This window comes from Lemur catta, chromosome 1 (assembly GCF_020740605.2).
Source record: "Lemur catta isolate mLemCat1 chromosome 1, mLemCat1.pri, whole genome shotgun sequence".
Lineage (NCBI taxonomy): Eukaryota > Metazoa > Chordata > Mammalia > Primates > Lemuridae > Lemur > Lemur catta.
The window spans coordinates 106,642,577-106,658,245 of record NC_059128.1 but is presented as its reverse complement, the minus strand read 5'-3'; the positions used below and the strand labels follow the sequence as shown (position 1 = coordinate 106,658,245).

The following is a 15,669-nucleotide window of genomic DNA, read 5'->3' as shown; positions in this document are numbered from 1 at the left end:
GAGCAGGATGTAGTGAGGACAGTTTAGCAGAGTGTCCCCAGCGGGGGTGGGCGTGGCCCCTGTGCCTGCAGCCTTGCTGGCTCTCGTCCTGGGCTGCCCACAGCTGCACCAACCCTTTGGGCTGGGCCCAGGGTGACTGCTTCCCACAGACACCCAACACCTGGCCCCTGGCCTCTGGAGTCTAGTGTCCCAGCCAAGGACAGGCAAGTTGGCCTGTCTAGCAAAAGGAAAACAGAACATCTAGGGTGGGGAGGGACTGAGGGGTCTCAGAAAGAGCCGCTGCTTCCCGTGACCTCCAGGGCCTTGGCTTTTGTGTTCGTAAGGAGGCTCTGGGCTTCCTCTCTCCGGCCCAGAGTGAAACGAGTGTGCCTAGATCTGTGGGGCCCTCTGGCACCATTCGCCAGGTATTCTTGGTGCCCTCTGACCCTCATTCTCTTCTGTACCACATGGCTGTCAGTAGTGCCAATGTCATAGAGCTGGCATGCAGCAGCTGTCAACACATAGTAATTAGAATTAATCATGATTCTTCCTCTGAGGTCTCCCAAGATCGCCTTTCCTATGTACACCCAGGTCCTGGGAGGTACTGGGTAGGAAGAGGAAAGTACCGGGTTTACTAGTCCCTCCGACTGGTCCCGCTTGGGCCCCAGCCTCCAGGAAAGCCTGTTTCTCTGGCTTTAGGTCAACCTGGAGTGGTGAACAGCTGAGGTTTTGCTTGCTAGTTTTCTGGCCACAGCACTTAATTTTCTTTTGGGGACTCCCTACTCAGTCTGAAAGGTTTGAACTGGACTGACCCCAAGTCCTGGCTGCACAGATGGGTCATCTAATTGGAGTGTTCCTGGCCCTGCTTACCCTGGGCTGCAGTAGTTGGTTAAAGGAACACGGGTGAAACTCCTGACCATCGGAGGAGATGTGGCCCTGGGACATTTTCTGGGATCGCAGTGCTGGGGTGGCTGAGCAGGGAGGACCTGGGACTGGAGTTATGGTGCCATCTTTTCACCACAAGGCCTTAAACAAAGTCAGCACTCAGGAGGGCTGAGCCAACTGAGGAGAGAGAAAATGTTGATAATTTCGTTTGTGCTCCTGGATCCAGCCACATCTGAGCTCCACTGCAGGTTCCAATGATGCAAGTCTATAAATTCTTTATTTTTTTAATTAAGCCAGTTTGAGCTGGGCCTGCCATCACATGCCACAGAAGAGCCCTAAACTCAAATGTAGTTTTCACTATGACTGTGGAAATATTCCTCAAATGCTAAACCAAATTTCATTTTCTTTATCTACAAAATGGATTAGATGAGATAGTGTGTGAAAAGTGTAGTGTGAAGCCCAAGTGGTCATAGAGACTTTCAGGACACCATCTTACTGTTATTGTGCCCTGTTGGGAAGAAAGCTATGGCCTCAGGAGGCAGAGGGGACTCGTATGACAGAGTCAGAAGACAAAGGCTATGGCTGGGCACGGCAGCTCATGCCTGTAATCCCAGCACTCTGGAAGGCTGAGGCGGGAGGATCACCTGAGGTCAGGAGTTGGAGGCTGCAGTGAGCTATGATGACACCACTACATTCCAGCCTGGGTAAAAGTGAGACTCTGTCTCCAAAAAAAAAAAAAAGACAAAGGCCGTGGGGCCCGTGTACTCTGAATGCAACAGAACTGGCTTCAAGGCCTGCTCTGCCCCTTGTTGTTGTGCAATCTGGGGGCATTACTTGCCATGGAAGAGAGAATAACGCCCCAAGGATGACTACGCCCTGATCCCCAAAAGCTGTGATTGTTATTGCATGGCAAAAAGGACTTTGCCGATGGGATTAAGGACTTTGGGGGCGGGGGCAGTGTCAGCACAGGGTCCTTCCACGAGGGGACAGGAGGGTCAGAGGCAGAGAGACTGAAAGACGCTGTGCTGCTGGCTCTGAAAGGGGAGGAAGGGCCCCGAGCTGAGGGACGCTGGGGGGCTGCTTGACACTGGGAAAGGTGGGAGACGGGTTCTCCTCTAGAGCCCCCAGGAGGGACCAGCCCTGCCACACCCTGATTTCAGGACTTCTGCCTTCCAGACTGTGAGATAATAAGTTTGTGGCATTAGTTACAGCAGCGATAGGGATTGAACACACCTCAATGAGTTTCAGATCCCTCTGGAAAATTCCTCCCTCCCTCCCTTCCTGGCCTTCCACGTGCCAATTTAGGTCTGGGCATGCAGCAGTGAATAAACAAGTCCCTGTCCTCAGAACACAGGCCAGAAACAAGTAATTTCTGTGAAGGAAAATGAAGTATTCCAGGGGTTAGCAGTAGGGAGGGTGCAGGAGGGAGGGTATTTTGGGTAGGAGTCAGGAAGGCATCTCTCAGGAGGTGACATCTGAGCAGAGACCTGATGGAGTGCGGAAGTGGTCTGTGTGGGTCTGTGGGAAGTGTCACGGGGAGAGGGAACGGTATGTGCAAAGGCCACGTGGCAGGGACGAGCTGGACTTGCTGGAGGCTGGTGTGGCTGGACACCAGGTGGGGGACAGAGGCACAAACAGGCTGGGGGTGGTCTCTCAGCTCCATTTTCCCATGTGCCAACTTGCTCCCAGGCCTCGTGGGGACAAGGCCCAGGTATTCCCAGCTCAGCCCCAGCACTGTGTTCCCAGAAAGAGCCCCGGGGTGGCTGGGGTCCCCACCACTGAGGCTGGGGGCCCGGAATGTCCAACTGGCCAGGGGGGTGATGATGGTCCAGGAGGGTTAGCGTGCCGGCTGGACCCTCCAGGGCCCGGGCAGGTGGGAGGAAGTTACGATGTGGGATGTGTGATGTGTGTGGTGGGCTCGGGCAGGGTTTTCCATGGAGACCAGAAACTCCAGAGGAGCCCCAGGGTCCGGGAGGGCCTGGGATTCCCCATGGAGACAGCTAGGAGGTTGCGGGGGGGAGGCTCTCAAGGAGATCAGCGCTCGGCCCTAGACGTGAATCTGAGAGTTCTTGGCCACAGGCTGGTGAGCTCTGAGTGAGGGGAGGAGGGGCCCCTAGACAGAGCCTGGAGGGCAACTTCCACCAGAGAAGCTGGGAAGAGAGAGGAATCTTCCCAGGGGGCCTCGGGGGGCTGGGAACATGGTGTTGCCAGAGCAGGTTGCAGGGCTCAATGCTGCAGTCAGGCCGGGCCAGGCCAGGGAGGTCAGGTCAGCTTCCTGCGGTTGTGCTGGCAAGGGCCAAGCCAGGATCACCACAAATGGGGACTTCTGGCCCCGAGGCCAGGTGCCACAGGTGGTGCAGGGAAGCTGCACCAGGGTGGGACCAACTTGTGTATCCCCTGGCCAGCCACTCTTGTCTGCCGTCTGCCCCAGGAGGTGGATGGAGCCTCCTGGGCCCTGCGTCCCTGTCCTGGTGTCTAGAACAGTTCAGTACTGAGAGCTGACTGTAGTCGGCCTGCCTGTGGTTCCAGGAGGGCAGGGACATCGGCCACGTTGTTCCCAGCTCTTCCGTGTGCAGGCGCTCAGTATGTCAGTCCTAACAGGTGACACTTAGGGAGTGGGTGCTCTTTGCTCATACTCACCTAGTGCTGTGTGACAAAGCACTCTGAAACTTAGTAAGTTACGACAACATTTATTTAGCTCACTAATCTGCAAAGCAGGAGCTGCCGGTTGGCACACGCGCCCGTGCAGGGGCTTCCTCGGCACACGAGTCCCGAGGCAAAGCCAGGCAAAGCCGCTGGCGGCCGAGAGGATGAGAAACGAGTTCTACCTCTGGACTGTGGAAGAGCAGTAATGGAAATATCATCATGGCTATTTTTGGGAAACGAGATCCTCCAGGATCCAGTCGTGCATTGGTTCATCGACTGCCCACACTTTGCCTCCCTTTTCTTGGTGCTGGGAACAGGAATATTGGGGGGGGGTCCCTGCCATTGTGCAGCTTGTGGAAACTGTAAAGGTTGTGTTCCCTGGGGTCTCCCTCAGTCAGAATAGGGGCAGTCATGAGCCCATGTAACAGAGGGGCAGACTGAGGCAGAGTGTGACGTCATCTGCCAGGAACTGTTCCGAGCTGGGAATCCGATTCCGGACTGGCCCTTCTTGCTCCCTACAGAATTCTCTGTCCAAGTGGTCCCACTGGGTGGGGGTGCACCCAGGGTGCCTGGTGGAGGCTCAGGGGGCTCCCACGGGTCACGGGGGTCCCAATGGGCCCAGCAGCAGGCAGCATGGGTGTGTGTTCTGGACCCCAGGCTCAAATCCCTGCCCAGCCACTGGTGGGGTGTGACCCTCCACCAGTCTGCCAAGTGCAGGCAGCAATTTACCTTCCCCACGGGGCTGTGGTGAGAGTCGGGCAAGATGCTGTGGTTGCCCGAAGGTGTCTGAGCTGTTACTGTCATCAATGTTGCTGTCATCTGTCAAGCTGACCTCTTTGTTTGACAGCTGGGGAAACTGAGGCCCAGGAAGGACCCTTGGGAAGGGTCCTGTCCCTGGAGGGACAAGGTCCTGTATTGCAGAGGAGCCGGTGGTGCCACTCAGCCCTTGCCCCCCAGCAGGACCTTGCTGGGGCACCCTGGCGCCTCCTCCAGCTGCTGTGGAGGGGTGTCCTCTGCCATCAAGGATGGGGCTGGGAGGTGGGAGCACGTGCACACACGCCAGGGTCAGCCTCTGCAATGGATTTTGTTACTGCTGGGCAGGGGCCCTGCGTGGGTGGAGGGGCTGGGGAGGCAGGCAGTTGTGTGGGGAGGGAGCTTCTGTTCCTGGGAGCCCGGCCTCCTCCCCAGGGCTGGGTATTGGCCCACATCCTGATCTGGGTGAGGGGGAGGCGCTGCACCCCCTGCCTGCAGGGACGCCCCAGCCCTGGTCCCGAATCCATATTCTGCCCAGGAGGGGCCTAGCTGGGCCCAGGCAGGGCTTAGCCCACCGGCTTGACCTTGGCGATGAAGAGGGCAGCCGCCTTCTCCAGGAACTCCTCGCGGGTCATGGGGGAGCTGGGCCGCCGCCCCGACATGGCACGGTCCATGGCCAGTGCCAGGCTGTCTGGCCCCAGGCGTGAGCCGGCCTCCAGGTAGCAGGCGGGCGCAGCGCTGTTGTCGCTGGCCTGCAGGGCGCCCTCCAGGGTGTCCAGCACAGCCTGGCCCACGCGGCGGTCGGCCACAGCCACAGCTGGGCCCTCCAGCAGCTGGAAAAGGGCGCTGGCCCGCGCCACAAACTCCAGCAGCACGAAGCAGGTGAGCATGCCAGCTCGAAACACGTCCAGTGGCACGGCCTCGTGGTCGCGGCACTGGATCTTGCGCAGCAGGGGTGCCACAACCTCCTCTGGGGCCTCGCCGTCCCTGCAGATGCGCTTGAGCAGCTCGCTGTAGGTGCGCCCGTCCAGCCCTGGCTTCTTCTTGCGCCCGCTGGCGCTCAGGCACTCATAGGCCACACCAACGTTGTTGTTGAAGGCAGTCCTGCAGGGGAGGGGGTGTTGGGCAGCTGCAGGGCCAGCATCCCTCCTCCTCCCACCCCCTCCTCCTCCTGCCCTTCGCTCCAGCCTCCCAACCCTTGCCCTGCTCGCTGCCTTCCCCAATCCCCTTCCCTCCTTTTCTTTTCTTTTTTCTTGAGACAGGGTCTTGCTCCGTCGCCCAGGCTGGAGTGCAGTGGTATCACAGCTCACTGCAGACTTCAGCTCCTGACCTCAAGTGATCCTCCTGCCTCAGCCTCCTAAAGTGCTGGGATCACAGGCGTGAGCCACCACGCCCCTGGCCTTCTGCCTTTTTCTTCCTAGCAGTTCTCACCATCTGACTTGCTAAATCTTAGCATCGTCAGCCCCATGAGGGCCGGGCACTAATCTGTCAGTCACTGTCACAGCCCTCCTGTCTAGAACCCTGCCCGGCACACAGTGGGTGCCCAATCAGCCCCTGCTGAATCCGCCACCAGGCGTCTGTTTGGGGTGTCTGCCCCCTGCAGCAACCATGCTGCACATGTGGAGTGGCTGCTCAGCATTTATCATAGGTCAGTTTCTCTCTCCCCACATCCCACAGGCAGGAGTCCGGGGGTCAGATCCGGCCACTGCCTGCTTTTGTAAATAAAATTTTATTGGAACAGCCACGCCAGCTCACTGACGTGTCACCTGTGGCTGCTTCACGCTACGACAGCAGAGTCACATGGTCACGAGGGAGATTACCCACTGAGCTGAAAACGTTTACTTTCTAGCCCTCCACTGAAAAGCCCATCAGCCCGGCTGCCAGCTCCAAGGTGGGCACCTGAGCCTCCCTGAGGTGCTACTGCGTGCCACACCTGTGCTGTGGGCATCCTGTGGAGGGCATGAGGGTGGCAGGGAGCACAGCGGTTAGTGGGGGGCTACTTCACTCCCCTCATCGCATTAACTGTACAGTGTCCGGTGCTAGTGCCCTGCTGTCATTTCCACTATGACATACAGGGAAACTGAGGCTCAGGGCAGGCTGTGGTCTGGCCATGGGTCTCAGTGAGGAAGTGGTCGACCCCTAGGCGGGCACTCATCCTTTCCAGGCGCCCAGCTCCACGGTGAGGAGGGCAGGTTCACACCGAGGTGCCACCTTCCACGGCCCACCCAGGTGGGTGCTGGGTGGACACTGCCACTCAGGTCACCATTGCTGCAGCCCAGGGCAGGGGCCTGGGTATCTCCCTCCCAGCCAGGACTCAGTTCCGGGACCAGCTGGCTACAGGCTCCTTTTTCTTCCCGAGTATTAAAGGCCCCACGCACGGCCCTCATGCAGTGCTGGGCACTTGTGGACGCCAGTGCGGTTGCCCGAGGCAGCCCACTGACGCCTCTCCACAACCCTCTCAGGGGCTGGGACTGTTAACCCATGCCGCCAGGAAAAGGATGTTTCAGGATGTCTGCCTTGAGTCACTGATTTATTGCTGCGATTACACCCCCAAACCTAGCGCCCTGAAAACCACAACAGACATGTCCTGTCACACGGCTTCTGGGTCCCTCTCATATGGCTGCAGTCAGGACATCAGCTGTGGCTACTGTCCCCCGAAGTCTGACTTCTGGGGTGGCTCACTCACACGCAGGCTGAGCTGGGGCCACTCTTGGCAGGAGCTTCAGTTCCTCACTCATGGCCATCCCCTCGGGCTTCCTTAGGCCATGTGGCTGGCTGCCCCGAGCAAGGCCCACGATGTCCTGCTGTGGCAGGTGGCTTCAACGTGGCGGGGACTGAACCCTAGGAGGTGAGGCTCCCGGGGGTATCTTGAAGGCTGGTACCCATGGCACTGCCCACCAAGTCTTCCCACAAACTTCTCCACCCCTTAGAAGTTGGGCTGAGCCATGGGACTTCCTTTGCCATGGAAATGTGAGTGCCAGCGAAGTGTGGTCCACACCCAGTGGGAATTTCTAGAGCCATTGAATTATTCCTCGTTGCCAAGGCTGTGTAAGCCCAAGTCAGGACAGCAGGAGCGGAGCCCCTCACTGACCCTGTGGTGTGAGCAAGAAGAGAACCTTGGCTGTGATACAGCCACCGGGGCTTTGGGGCTGTCACTGTGGTGTGACGTGGCCCCTCCTCACTGATTTGTGTGTGGCCAAGATTCACCTAACTCTGCGCCCTGGGCCTCCCTGCCAGGACCGGGCACTGACTCACTCGCTCTGCAGGCGGCACCTGGGTGTGCAGGGCTCTGCACCCGGCCCAGACCTGCCTTCGACCATCCCTCTTTCCCTTTCCTGTCTCCTCGCTGAGTTCCAGGCAAGTCACTGCCTCTCTGAGCCCAGCTTTCACACCCAGGGGTGAGGGTCCTGATCTCTGCACCTTGGGATTCTCGTGAGGACGGAAGATCGGAGTTTGTGCCAGGTGCCCACGACAGTGCCTGTGCGCACTGCACGCCGTAACCAGGGCTGGGGTCAGCCAGCTGTACAAATGCTGTTTGTCATTTGCTCCTGGCCCCATGGGCTGATTATAGCCAGGGAGGTCAGACCCGTGAAGAGGGACTTTGGAAGACGTAACTTCTAAGCTGCTAGTATCTGTGCCTGGGGGCTCCACTCTGAGTGCTCGGGGGAAGGCAGCGAGCTCTGGGCTCACGCAAGCCTGGGCCTGAACTCAGCTCTGCCATGTGACCCTGGTCTCTGGGCCTTGGGTCCCCTGTCTGCACTCGGGAGGGCTCCGTCTGGGTCAGTGCCTACACAGAGCAGTCTGTGAAGCATGTGAGCATTTGTTAAGGAAAAAAAAATTATGTTTATGGAAAGTCTCCAGAACAAGACATGGGAGACGTGCTTTTAACCTTTAACCTGACTAGCAGTTCTCAAGGGGCGATGATATTGCCCCCAGGACACCCTGGGTGATGTCTGGGGACACCTGTGGTTGTCACTGCTGGGCTGGGGGGTGCCCTGGGCATGGAGTGGGGGCAGGGATGCTCAGCCCTCTGCAGTGCCCAGGACGCCGCCCCAGAGAGCGACTGAGGCTGAGGACCTTGGCCTAGGCCTGCTGGTGCTGTGTGCACAGGGACAGTGCAGCTATCGGTGCTACAAGAGCGACTTGGTGGCTCAGGAGGAGGCCTTGGGGACTGCACTTCTTGGGCCTGACTCCGGCTGTGCCTTGGTGCTGTCTGGCCTTCAGCATGTCACTTTAGATCTGTGTTTGTGCTGGGGGGGGGTGGCCTTAGAGGCTGACAGGGATGTGGCTATTACTTTCCATTTCTCAGACACACGGGCAGAGAGGATCTGGGGCAACTTCTCCCCAAATCTGATGACCAAGAGCAGCCTCAGTCAACCCCTCAGCACCAGGGGGCACATGCCCAGCAGAGTGGCGGTGAAGCTGCCTGGCTCTCGGCTTCTGCTCCTGGCCTGCCAGGTGACGGTGAGGGGCTCCTGATTGCCCGCTGGGAGGACAAGAGCTGGCCTGGCTCCCGTGAGCACAAAACCAGATGCTGCTGAGGCCTGGTGAGGCTGTCTTCTGAGTTCACCCCTGGCTTCGTCTCTGGGGAGACCCATGAGCCCAGGGGCCCAGACGTGTCTGCCGCCAGCACCGCCGCTAGCCCTGCTACTCCTCCGACTTCCCCGGCTGTTGTGAACTGCCTCCAGCCAACAGCCCCAATGGCCTGTCCTGACATGACGAGTTCTCCCAAATTTATGTCCACCCAGAACCTCAGAGTGGGACTTTATTTGGAAATAGGGTCTTTGCAGATGTCACTAGTTAAGACGAAGTCACACTGGAGTGGGGCGAGCCCTGATCCAGTGGCTGGTGTCCTTGTAAGAGAGGACAGAGGGACACAGAGCAGGCCATGTGATGACGGAGGCACATCAGAGCGATGCAGCCACAAGCCAGATTGCCAGCAGCCCCCCGAAGCTGGGAGAGGTAGGAAGGATCCTCCCCTGGAGCCACCAAATTTGTCATAATTTGTTACCACAGCCCTGGGAAATTAATATAAACATCCTCATCTGCGATGTCTATGGGGTGAGTGGCTTGTGCAGTGCTTGACTTGAACAACCACACATGTTGGCCCTGCCACTGACCCCTTTTCCTCCTTGGCAGAGTCTCTTCTGGCTGTCCCAGGATGCCGCTTTCACCTGCTTCCTCCCTTCATCTCTGGTCTTGCCTTCCTGTCCTTTTTTGTGGCCCTCCAAGGCTGAGGCCCCTCAGAGCATGGTCCTGAGCCTGTCTCTTCCTTCCTAAAGCCTTCGTGATGCCTCTCAGTTTACAATCTCCTGTCCCAGTCCCGTCTCAGTTGCTGACCCTTCCGTCCACCCTCCTGCTGTGAGGTTTCTCCTGGCCCCCTGACAAAATGATCCCCAAGCCTTTCCAAGCCACTCTTGTGACTTCCCCAAACCAGTGGCCTCCCGTCTCCGTAATGGGCTGCACTGACCCTCTGGGCTTGTCCTTGCACACTCCCTTGCAGCCCAGGCCCAGCTCATCCTGGGCCTTCAGAGCCACCCAGTCTCCGCCTCCTGCCAGTCAGCCTACTCCTCACCCAGATCCCCATCTCGGGGTGGACCCCCATCTCGGGGTGGACCCCCATCCGGCCAGCCCCTGAGGTGGAGATGCTGGTGTTCTGCTCTGAAGCCCTGCCCTCCCACCCTTTCTCCCTCTGGTCCCCAGCTTCTCTGGGACTCTCCAGGGAGGGCTGCCCTGGTGTTTACAGCCCCCTGGATGGCCTCAGCTCCCCACCTTTGCTTGGCGTCCTTCCCGGCCCTGCTCCTCCCACACCCTTGCGGGTTCTCCTGGGTGAACCCCCTTGTAAAAATCACTCCCACGCAAATGCCTCCCTCAGGCTTTGCTTCTGGGGAGCGCCCCCGCCAACGACACCAGCCCACACCCAGGCACCACCTCGGGTTGGGGCTGCAGGTCAGACGGCTTCTGCCCAACCCACCTTGCCGCCGACGGTCATCCCCACCCGCTCCTCACCCCCACCTGCTTCTCGGCCACCTTCCGCACTCAGAGTTGTCCCCGCCAGAAACACAGGCAGCTGGCACCGTCCCCGCCCGTCTCCGCCTGCGGTCAGGTGAACATCCTCGTCCCGGCCCACTCGCAGGGCTCGCTCATCCCGCACTCCACGATTTTCAAAATCCCGGGCTGCCGGCGGGAACCCAGCACCGGCCAAAGGCATCACAAAAGGCCCAGCCGGCAGAAACCGCCCCCGCCCGACTGCAGCGGGGACCCGGAGCTCACCTGGCCCAGCCAGGGCGCCGCGGACTACAACTCCCAGCAGGCTCCGCGCCCTGCGCCGGCGCTGTGGGTGGGCAGCTGCGCGGGGCACGCCGGGAGTTGCAGTCCACCCCCCCACCCCCGCAACCGGCGGCCCGACGCGCACCTCTGGGAGTGGTGGGCCAGGCGCAGGTGCCAGAGCGCGCGGCCCAGGCGCTGCTGCTGCAGCAGGAGCTGGCCCGGGGGCTCCCCGGCGCCGCCGTTCGCGGGCGAGCGGAGGCCCATGTTCTCGAAGTAGTGCGCCAGGAAGGCGATCGGCTCCTCGGGCCGCGCCTCCAGCACCTTCAGCAGGGCTGCGCGCAGCATCTCCGTCACGCCGACCTGCCGCAAGAAGTCCTCCTCGCTCTCGGCCGCCGCCGCCGCCCGGGACACCGACGGCCGGCCGCTGTCGGCGAAATTGGCCGCCGGGACCACCGCCGGCCGCCGCTTCTCTACTGCCGCCATCTTCGCTGAGGGCAGCGGGACCGGAAGTACCGCCATATCCCACCGAACGCTGGCGCCCTGGGGCGGTCCTTTTTGTTAAGGGCATGGGCAGCCCTGATTCCCTCTGGGAGACTCTAGGAAATGACAGGAGCACGTTACCCTTTTCGCCTAGCCCCTTAGTGGCTTTCTGTCTTCTTTTCCTTCTTTATATTTACTGGTTGGCCCTCCTGGCTTCAGCCCGGAATGTGAATTTTGCCAGACTTTAAAATGGCTACCTAGGAAGGTCTCGGTTTCTGGCCTGAAGCCCGGTTGCTTGCCATCTTGGTAGTAGGCGATGCCTTAGCTCTCATGGTCTCCTAGCAACCACTCTCCCTGGTTACCGGAGAAGGCCGACTGAGCGTGCGCGAGCATGGACGGAGCTCCGCCCACGGACCCAGGTGTTCATCTGCGCTCCAGCTGCGCTGGAGGTCGAGCTGGGCCCCCGCAGACTCCACCCAGCTTGGCAGCCGATACGTGCTCGCGAGGCTCCGTCCCGGGCTGTTACCCGTCCCGACCGCCAGAGGGCTCTTTCTAACGCCGCGTGCTCTGCAGCTCTAAAGTCTCTCGTAGCTCCCCAGTACCTCTGGCCGCCGTCCCTCCTGTCCGGGCTGACATCTACAGCTCTTCGTCACTGACCTCCTTGCCAGCCGCCCTCTAGCCCCGGCCACCCCGGAAGACCTGCAGTCCCTTGATGAGCCGCCTCTGCCGCTTTGCCCAGGCTATCCCCGCCAAATACTCCTCCCACTTCCTTGCTGGACTCCTGGTTATCTGTTAAGCTCCTGACCCAGGGAAATGCACAAGGCCCTGGCACTTTCCCACCCCAGGCAGAGCTCGCTCCGCCGGCTAGATGGGGCTGAGGCTGGGCGTGTACATCCCTGCCCCTCCCGGGAGTCACCTTGTGCAGGTGAGAGCTGTGCAGAGGGGTCCTGCATCTGTGGACCACGACAGGAGTCACCAAAGGTCAGACCAAACGCCCTTTATTTTTCATGCCTGGACAGTTGGGGGAGTGGGCTCCCCAGGAGCCCCACTGGGGACACAACCAGCTGGAGCGCCTGAGCGTGCCGGGCACCCATGGTCAGGCCCCAAACATTCTCTGGTCTCAACTGGGTGGAGGGAAAGGCTGGCTGCTCAGGAGGGGCTGCTCTGTCCGGTGGGTCTCCCATCATCCGGCCCAGGTTGACTCTGGGAGGGGGAGCCGCGGAGAAGCTGGCAGGTGGCCGTTGTCCTCAGCCAGAGTCCGGGCAGCGGCAGTGTTTCCGCAGGCGGTAGGCAATGAAGGACAGGAGCAGCAGGGCCAGCACCACACTGCCCGTCCACAAGTCCGTGGGCAGCTGGGCAGGCCCCGGGCTGGGCGCTGGGAGGCGCAGGAGAGAGCAACGGTCAGAGCCCAGCAGAGTCTACAAAGTGCTTCGGATTTACTGAGTTCCCTGAAATTTCACTAAGAACTTTATACAGCAGAGCTTCTGAAAGCTACACAGGATATTACAGTTTAGAAGTGGGCAGTCCAGCAAGGTGACCACTTGCCACCGCCAACCTTTGAACAGAAAGTGCTGTCAGCATGCAAATCACACTGCACTTTGAAGACTTAGTTTGGAAAGAAAACTTATGTAAAATATCTCCTTCACGCTTTTTTTTTTTCTTTTCTTTTAGTGAAGATGGGGTGTCGCTCTTGCTCAGGCTGGTGTCTAGCTCCTGGCCTCAAGCCATCCTCCTGCCTCGGCCTCCCAGAGTGCTAGGATTACAGGTGTGAGCCACCTCTTCACACATTTCTATATTGATTGCATATTGAAATGATAATACTTGGGATATATTGGGCTCAATAAAATACACTATCACACTTATTTTTACTTTTAAATTTGAAATGACCGATGTGGCTGCATTTTATTTCTGTTTCTATCCCATATGTTGTTCTGGTCTATAAAGCTTAGAATTTACAAAGTGCTTTGAAATCTACACAGTCCCTGAAATTTACAGAGGACCCAGAGTCAGGGAAGCCCACTGGACAGATGGGGAAACCGAGGCTGGGCAATTTCTCATCTAAAGTTTTGATCCAAGGAGTCCCTCCCAGCCCTCCCCAGGCAGCAGAACTCACAGCTTTTGGGGGCCACTCCTCCCTCTGTGGGCACAGCCTGGCGGATCTCAGGGCAGCAAGTCCCCATGGAGCCCTGCTTGGGGGGTGCCTCCGGGGAGATCATGTCAGGGGGCTCCAATGAGGCTGTGTTCGGGGACTCTGGTGAGGTCGTGTTGAGGGGCTCTGGGGAGGTCAAGTAGAGGGGCTCCGGGGAGGTTGCATCAGGGGTCTTCAGGGAGGTCATGTTGGGCAGCTCCGGGGAGGTCAGGCTGTGTAGGACTGGCAACAGTGCAGCGTTTTTTTCCCCTGCTGCCCTGGGCCTGCCCCTCCTGCCTCAGTTTCCCCATCTGGAAAATGGGATTGGACCAGAACCTCTCCAAGCCCCTTTTGTGAACCACTTGGGTGAATCAAAGTGCATCACAGTGGGTAGGAGGCCTGGACCCGCAGTTACCAGCCGCAGCATCTTGAACAGGTTTGTTAATAGCCATGTGCCTCAGTTTCCTCAATTGTGAAAGGGGTGAGAGTCCCCCCACTTCCCTCCTTTAAAAAGGGAGGTCGGGGAGCTTCATTGAGAGAGTGACAGTCAAGTAGAGAGCTGAGGGAGGGGAAGAGGGAACAGTGAAGAGACCTGGGGGAAGAGCATTCCAGGCAAAGCACAGCACAAGCGAAGGCCCTGAGGCAGGACCATGCTTGGTGCATAGGAGGCCTGTGTGGTTGGATTGGAGTGAGGGAGGGAGAGAGGGAGGAGGTGAAGACAGAGAAGTGACGGGGCAGGTTGTGCAGGGCCTGGGCCTGGTGGGACTCAGGGAGGACTTGGAGTTGCCCCAAGGGAGGTGGGAGCCATGGAGGGCTGTGGGCAGAGGAGGGATGGCACAGGATAGGTTCTCAGTAGATATCTGTTGGATTAACATGGCTCTGGCTGCCACAGGGGAACAGACTAAAGGTCGAATCCAGTCTTCCCCATGCCCCACAGCTCAGGTCCCCCGTCAAGGCTCTTGAGTGGGAGGGCCTGCCTGTGCCCACTTCCCTGGGGGACTCACCTGGAATGGCCCGGCGGTGGCTGAGCTCCACGCCGGGCAGCCTCATGGTGGCCTGGCAGTGCAGTGCAGGCAGGTTTGGGGTCCCCAGTGGGGGCAGCAGCCAGCGCTCTGTCACGTGGAACAGCGAATCCTCATCCTCCTGGGGCTCCTCCTCCTCCACCTCAGGGGGGCCCAGAGTCTGTACCCCTTCCAGTTCCCGGTCCCCCAGGAGCAGGGAGAAGGAGAGGACATCAGAGCCCACAGGCATGACCTTGTGGGCTGTGCAGGCCACCTCCCGGTCCACCCCAGGCACCAGGGTCGCTGGGGAGACGCTCAGCTGGTCCGGGAAGGCTGTGGATGGAGGGTGGGAGGCTGGGGCTGAGCTGCTGAACAGGAAGAGGGAACAGTTTGTGCAGACTCAGCAACCACACCCCCTCGGCCAGATTGTGAGGAGCAGGGGAGGGGTCCAGGGCCAGCCCTGGAAGGTTGGGCAGGGCCTGGGGGGCAGTGAAGGCCAGGGGCCTGGTGGGGACTGAGCTTCGACCCAGGCTTGGAGAAGGGCCGGGGTGGGCAATCCGGAAGGCTCCTAGGGAAGGAGCCTTGAGTAGAGGTAAGGCGGCGAGGAGGGATGCGCCTCACCATACACCACGAGCTGCACAGTCTTCTGGAAGGTTTGGTCCCCGCAGGAGCCCACGCACACGTGGGGGCCCGCCGCAGACAGCGAGGCGTTGCGCACGGTGAGCACGCTGCGGCGCGAGTCCGACTGCACCTCTCCCAGGCTGGTGTCCAGGCCCCGCCACTGCACCGCGGCCGCCCCGGAGCCCGCGCAGGCCAGGCGGCAGGTGAACTGCAGCGACGCGCCCAGGGCCACGGCCACCACCGGCTCCGGGGGCTCCACCTGCAGGGGCTGGCCTGGGGCCGAAGCGGCGGTCACTCCTCGAGGCCGCGCTGCCCAGACACTACTCGCGGACCCCCGCCCCCACCTTCCCTGAGCCCCGCCCCCACCGCAGACCCCTGGCCTGGGCCCCCGCCCGGTCCCCGCCTATGCCTTGGCCCTCCCCACCCCCGGCCGCCTGGAGCCTGTTTCCCTGCGGGGCAGACGGCGGCACAGAGCCCCCACCCTCCTCTTTCACCGCTGGCCCCTGCGAGCCCCCAGCCCCTCTCCGAGCCCCTTCCTCTTTGCCAAGCTGTCTCCGTGCCCTGGCCCCCCGCCCCTGCTCCGCTCACCGCGGCCGGGCCGCAGGAGGCCCAGGCACAGACCCAGCAGGACCGCCCCGCCCCGTCGCATGCTGTCCCTCCTCTGCCCGCGGGCCCGCAGCTTAAATAGCGGTGCCCCGGGGGATTCCCGGGGGGCTTTCCCGGCCTGACCCCCGACCCCGGAGGCGGCAGAGAGTCAGGGGCTGGGGGCCAAAAGTGGGGTGGGCGGGCCGGGCTGAGGTCAGGACGGGCGGGCGCGCAGGTTTGGACCTGTTCCAGGCCTCGCTTGGAATCGGAAGACGAGGACTCGGGTGAGGGTCGGGGTCGGGGAATGGAAGCGGATCAGAT

The 15,669-nt window shown here is 60.3% G+C and overlaps 2 protein-coding genes across 2 annotated transcripts; both read right to left on the bottom strand.

The window, feature by feature from the left end:
* Positions 1 to 3,538: 3,538 nt before the first annotated feature.
* On the bottom strand, positions 3,539 to 11,052 carry TPGS1 (tubulin polyglutamylase complex subunit 1). Its single transcript, XM_045542231.1, has 2 exons — positions 10,679 to 11,052; positions 3,539 to 5,367 (listed from the first exon to the last, which is right to left on the bottom strand). The coding sequence occupies exons 1-2, from the start codon at positions 11,050 to 11,052 to the stop codon at positions 4,830 to 4,832; spliced, it is 912 nt and encodes a 303-aa protein (XP_045398187.1). The 3' UTR covers positions 3,539 to 4,829.
* A 970-nt stretch (positions 11,053 to 12,022) lies between these two features.
* On the bottom strand, positions 12,023 to 15,412 carry MADCAM1 (mucosal vascular addressin cell adhesion molecule 1). Its single transcript, XM_045542223.1, has 5 exons — positions 15,337 to 15,412; positions 14,764 to 15,036; positions 14,146 to 14,475; positions 13,127 to 13,384; positions 12,023 to 12,388 (listed from the first exon to the last, which is right to left on the bottom strand). Exons 1-5 carry the CDS (start codon positions 15,410 to 15,412, stop codon positions 12,261 to 12,263), a joined length of 1,065 nt encoding a protein of 354 aa, XP_045398179.1. The 3' UTR covers positions 12,023 to 12,260.
* Positions 15,413 to 15,669: the final 257 nt, after the last annotated feature.

What these genes read in the sequence shown, in the direction of transcription:
- TPGS1 (XM_045542231.1), bottom strand. Translation starts at nt 11,052, where the DNA reads ATGGCGGTACTTCCGGTCCCGCTGCCCTCAGCGAAGATGGCGGCAGTA. An exon ending in CTGGCCCACCACTCCCAGAG is followed by an intron (nt 5,368 to 10,678) that starts GTGCGCGTCGGG and finishes CCTCCCCTGCAG; the next exon opens with GACTGCCTTCAACAACAACG.
- MADCAM1 (XM_045542223.1), bottom strand. Translation starts at nt 15,412, where the DNA reads ATGCGACGGGGCGGGGCGGTCCTGCTGGGTCTGTGCCTGGGCCTCCTG. An exon ending in CCGCGGTGAGCGGAGCAGGG is followed by an intron (nt 15,037 to 15,336) that starts GCGGGGGGCCAG and finishes CTTCGGCCCCAG; the next exon opens with GCCAGCCCCTGCAGGTGGAG. An exon ending in AGGAGTGGCCCCCAAAAGCT is followed by an intron (nt 12,389 to 13,126) that starts GTGAGTTCTGCT and finishes TGCGCCTCCCAG; the next exon opens with CGCCCAGCCCGGGGCCTGCC.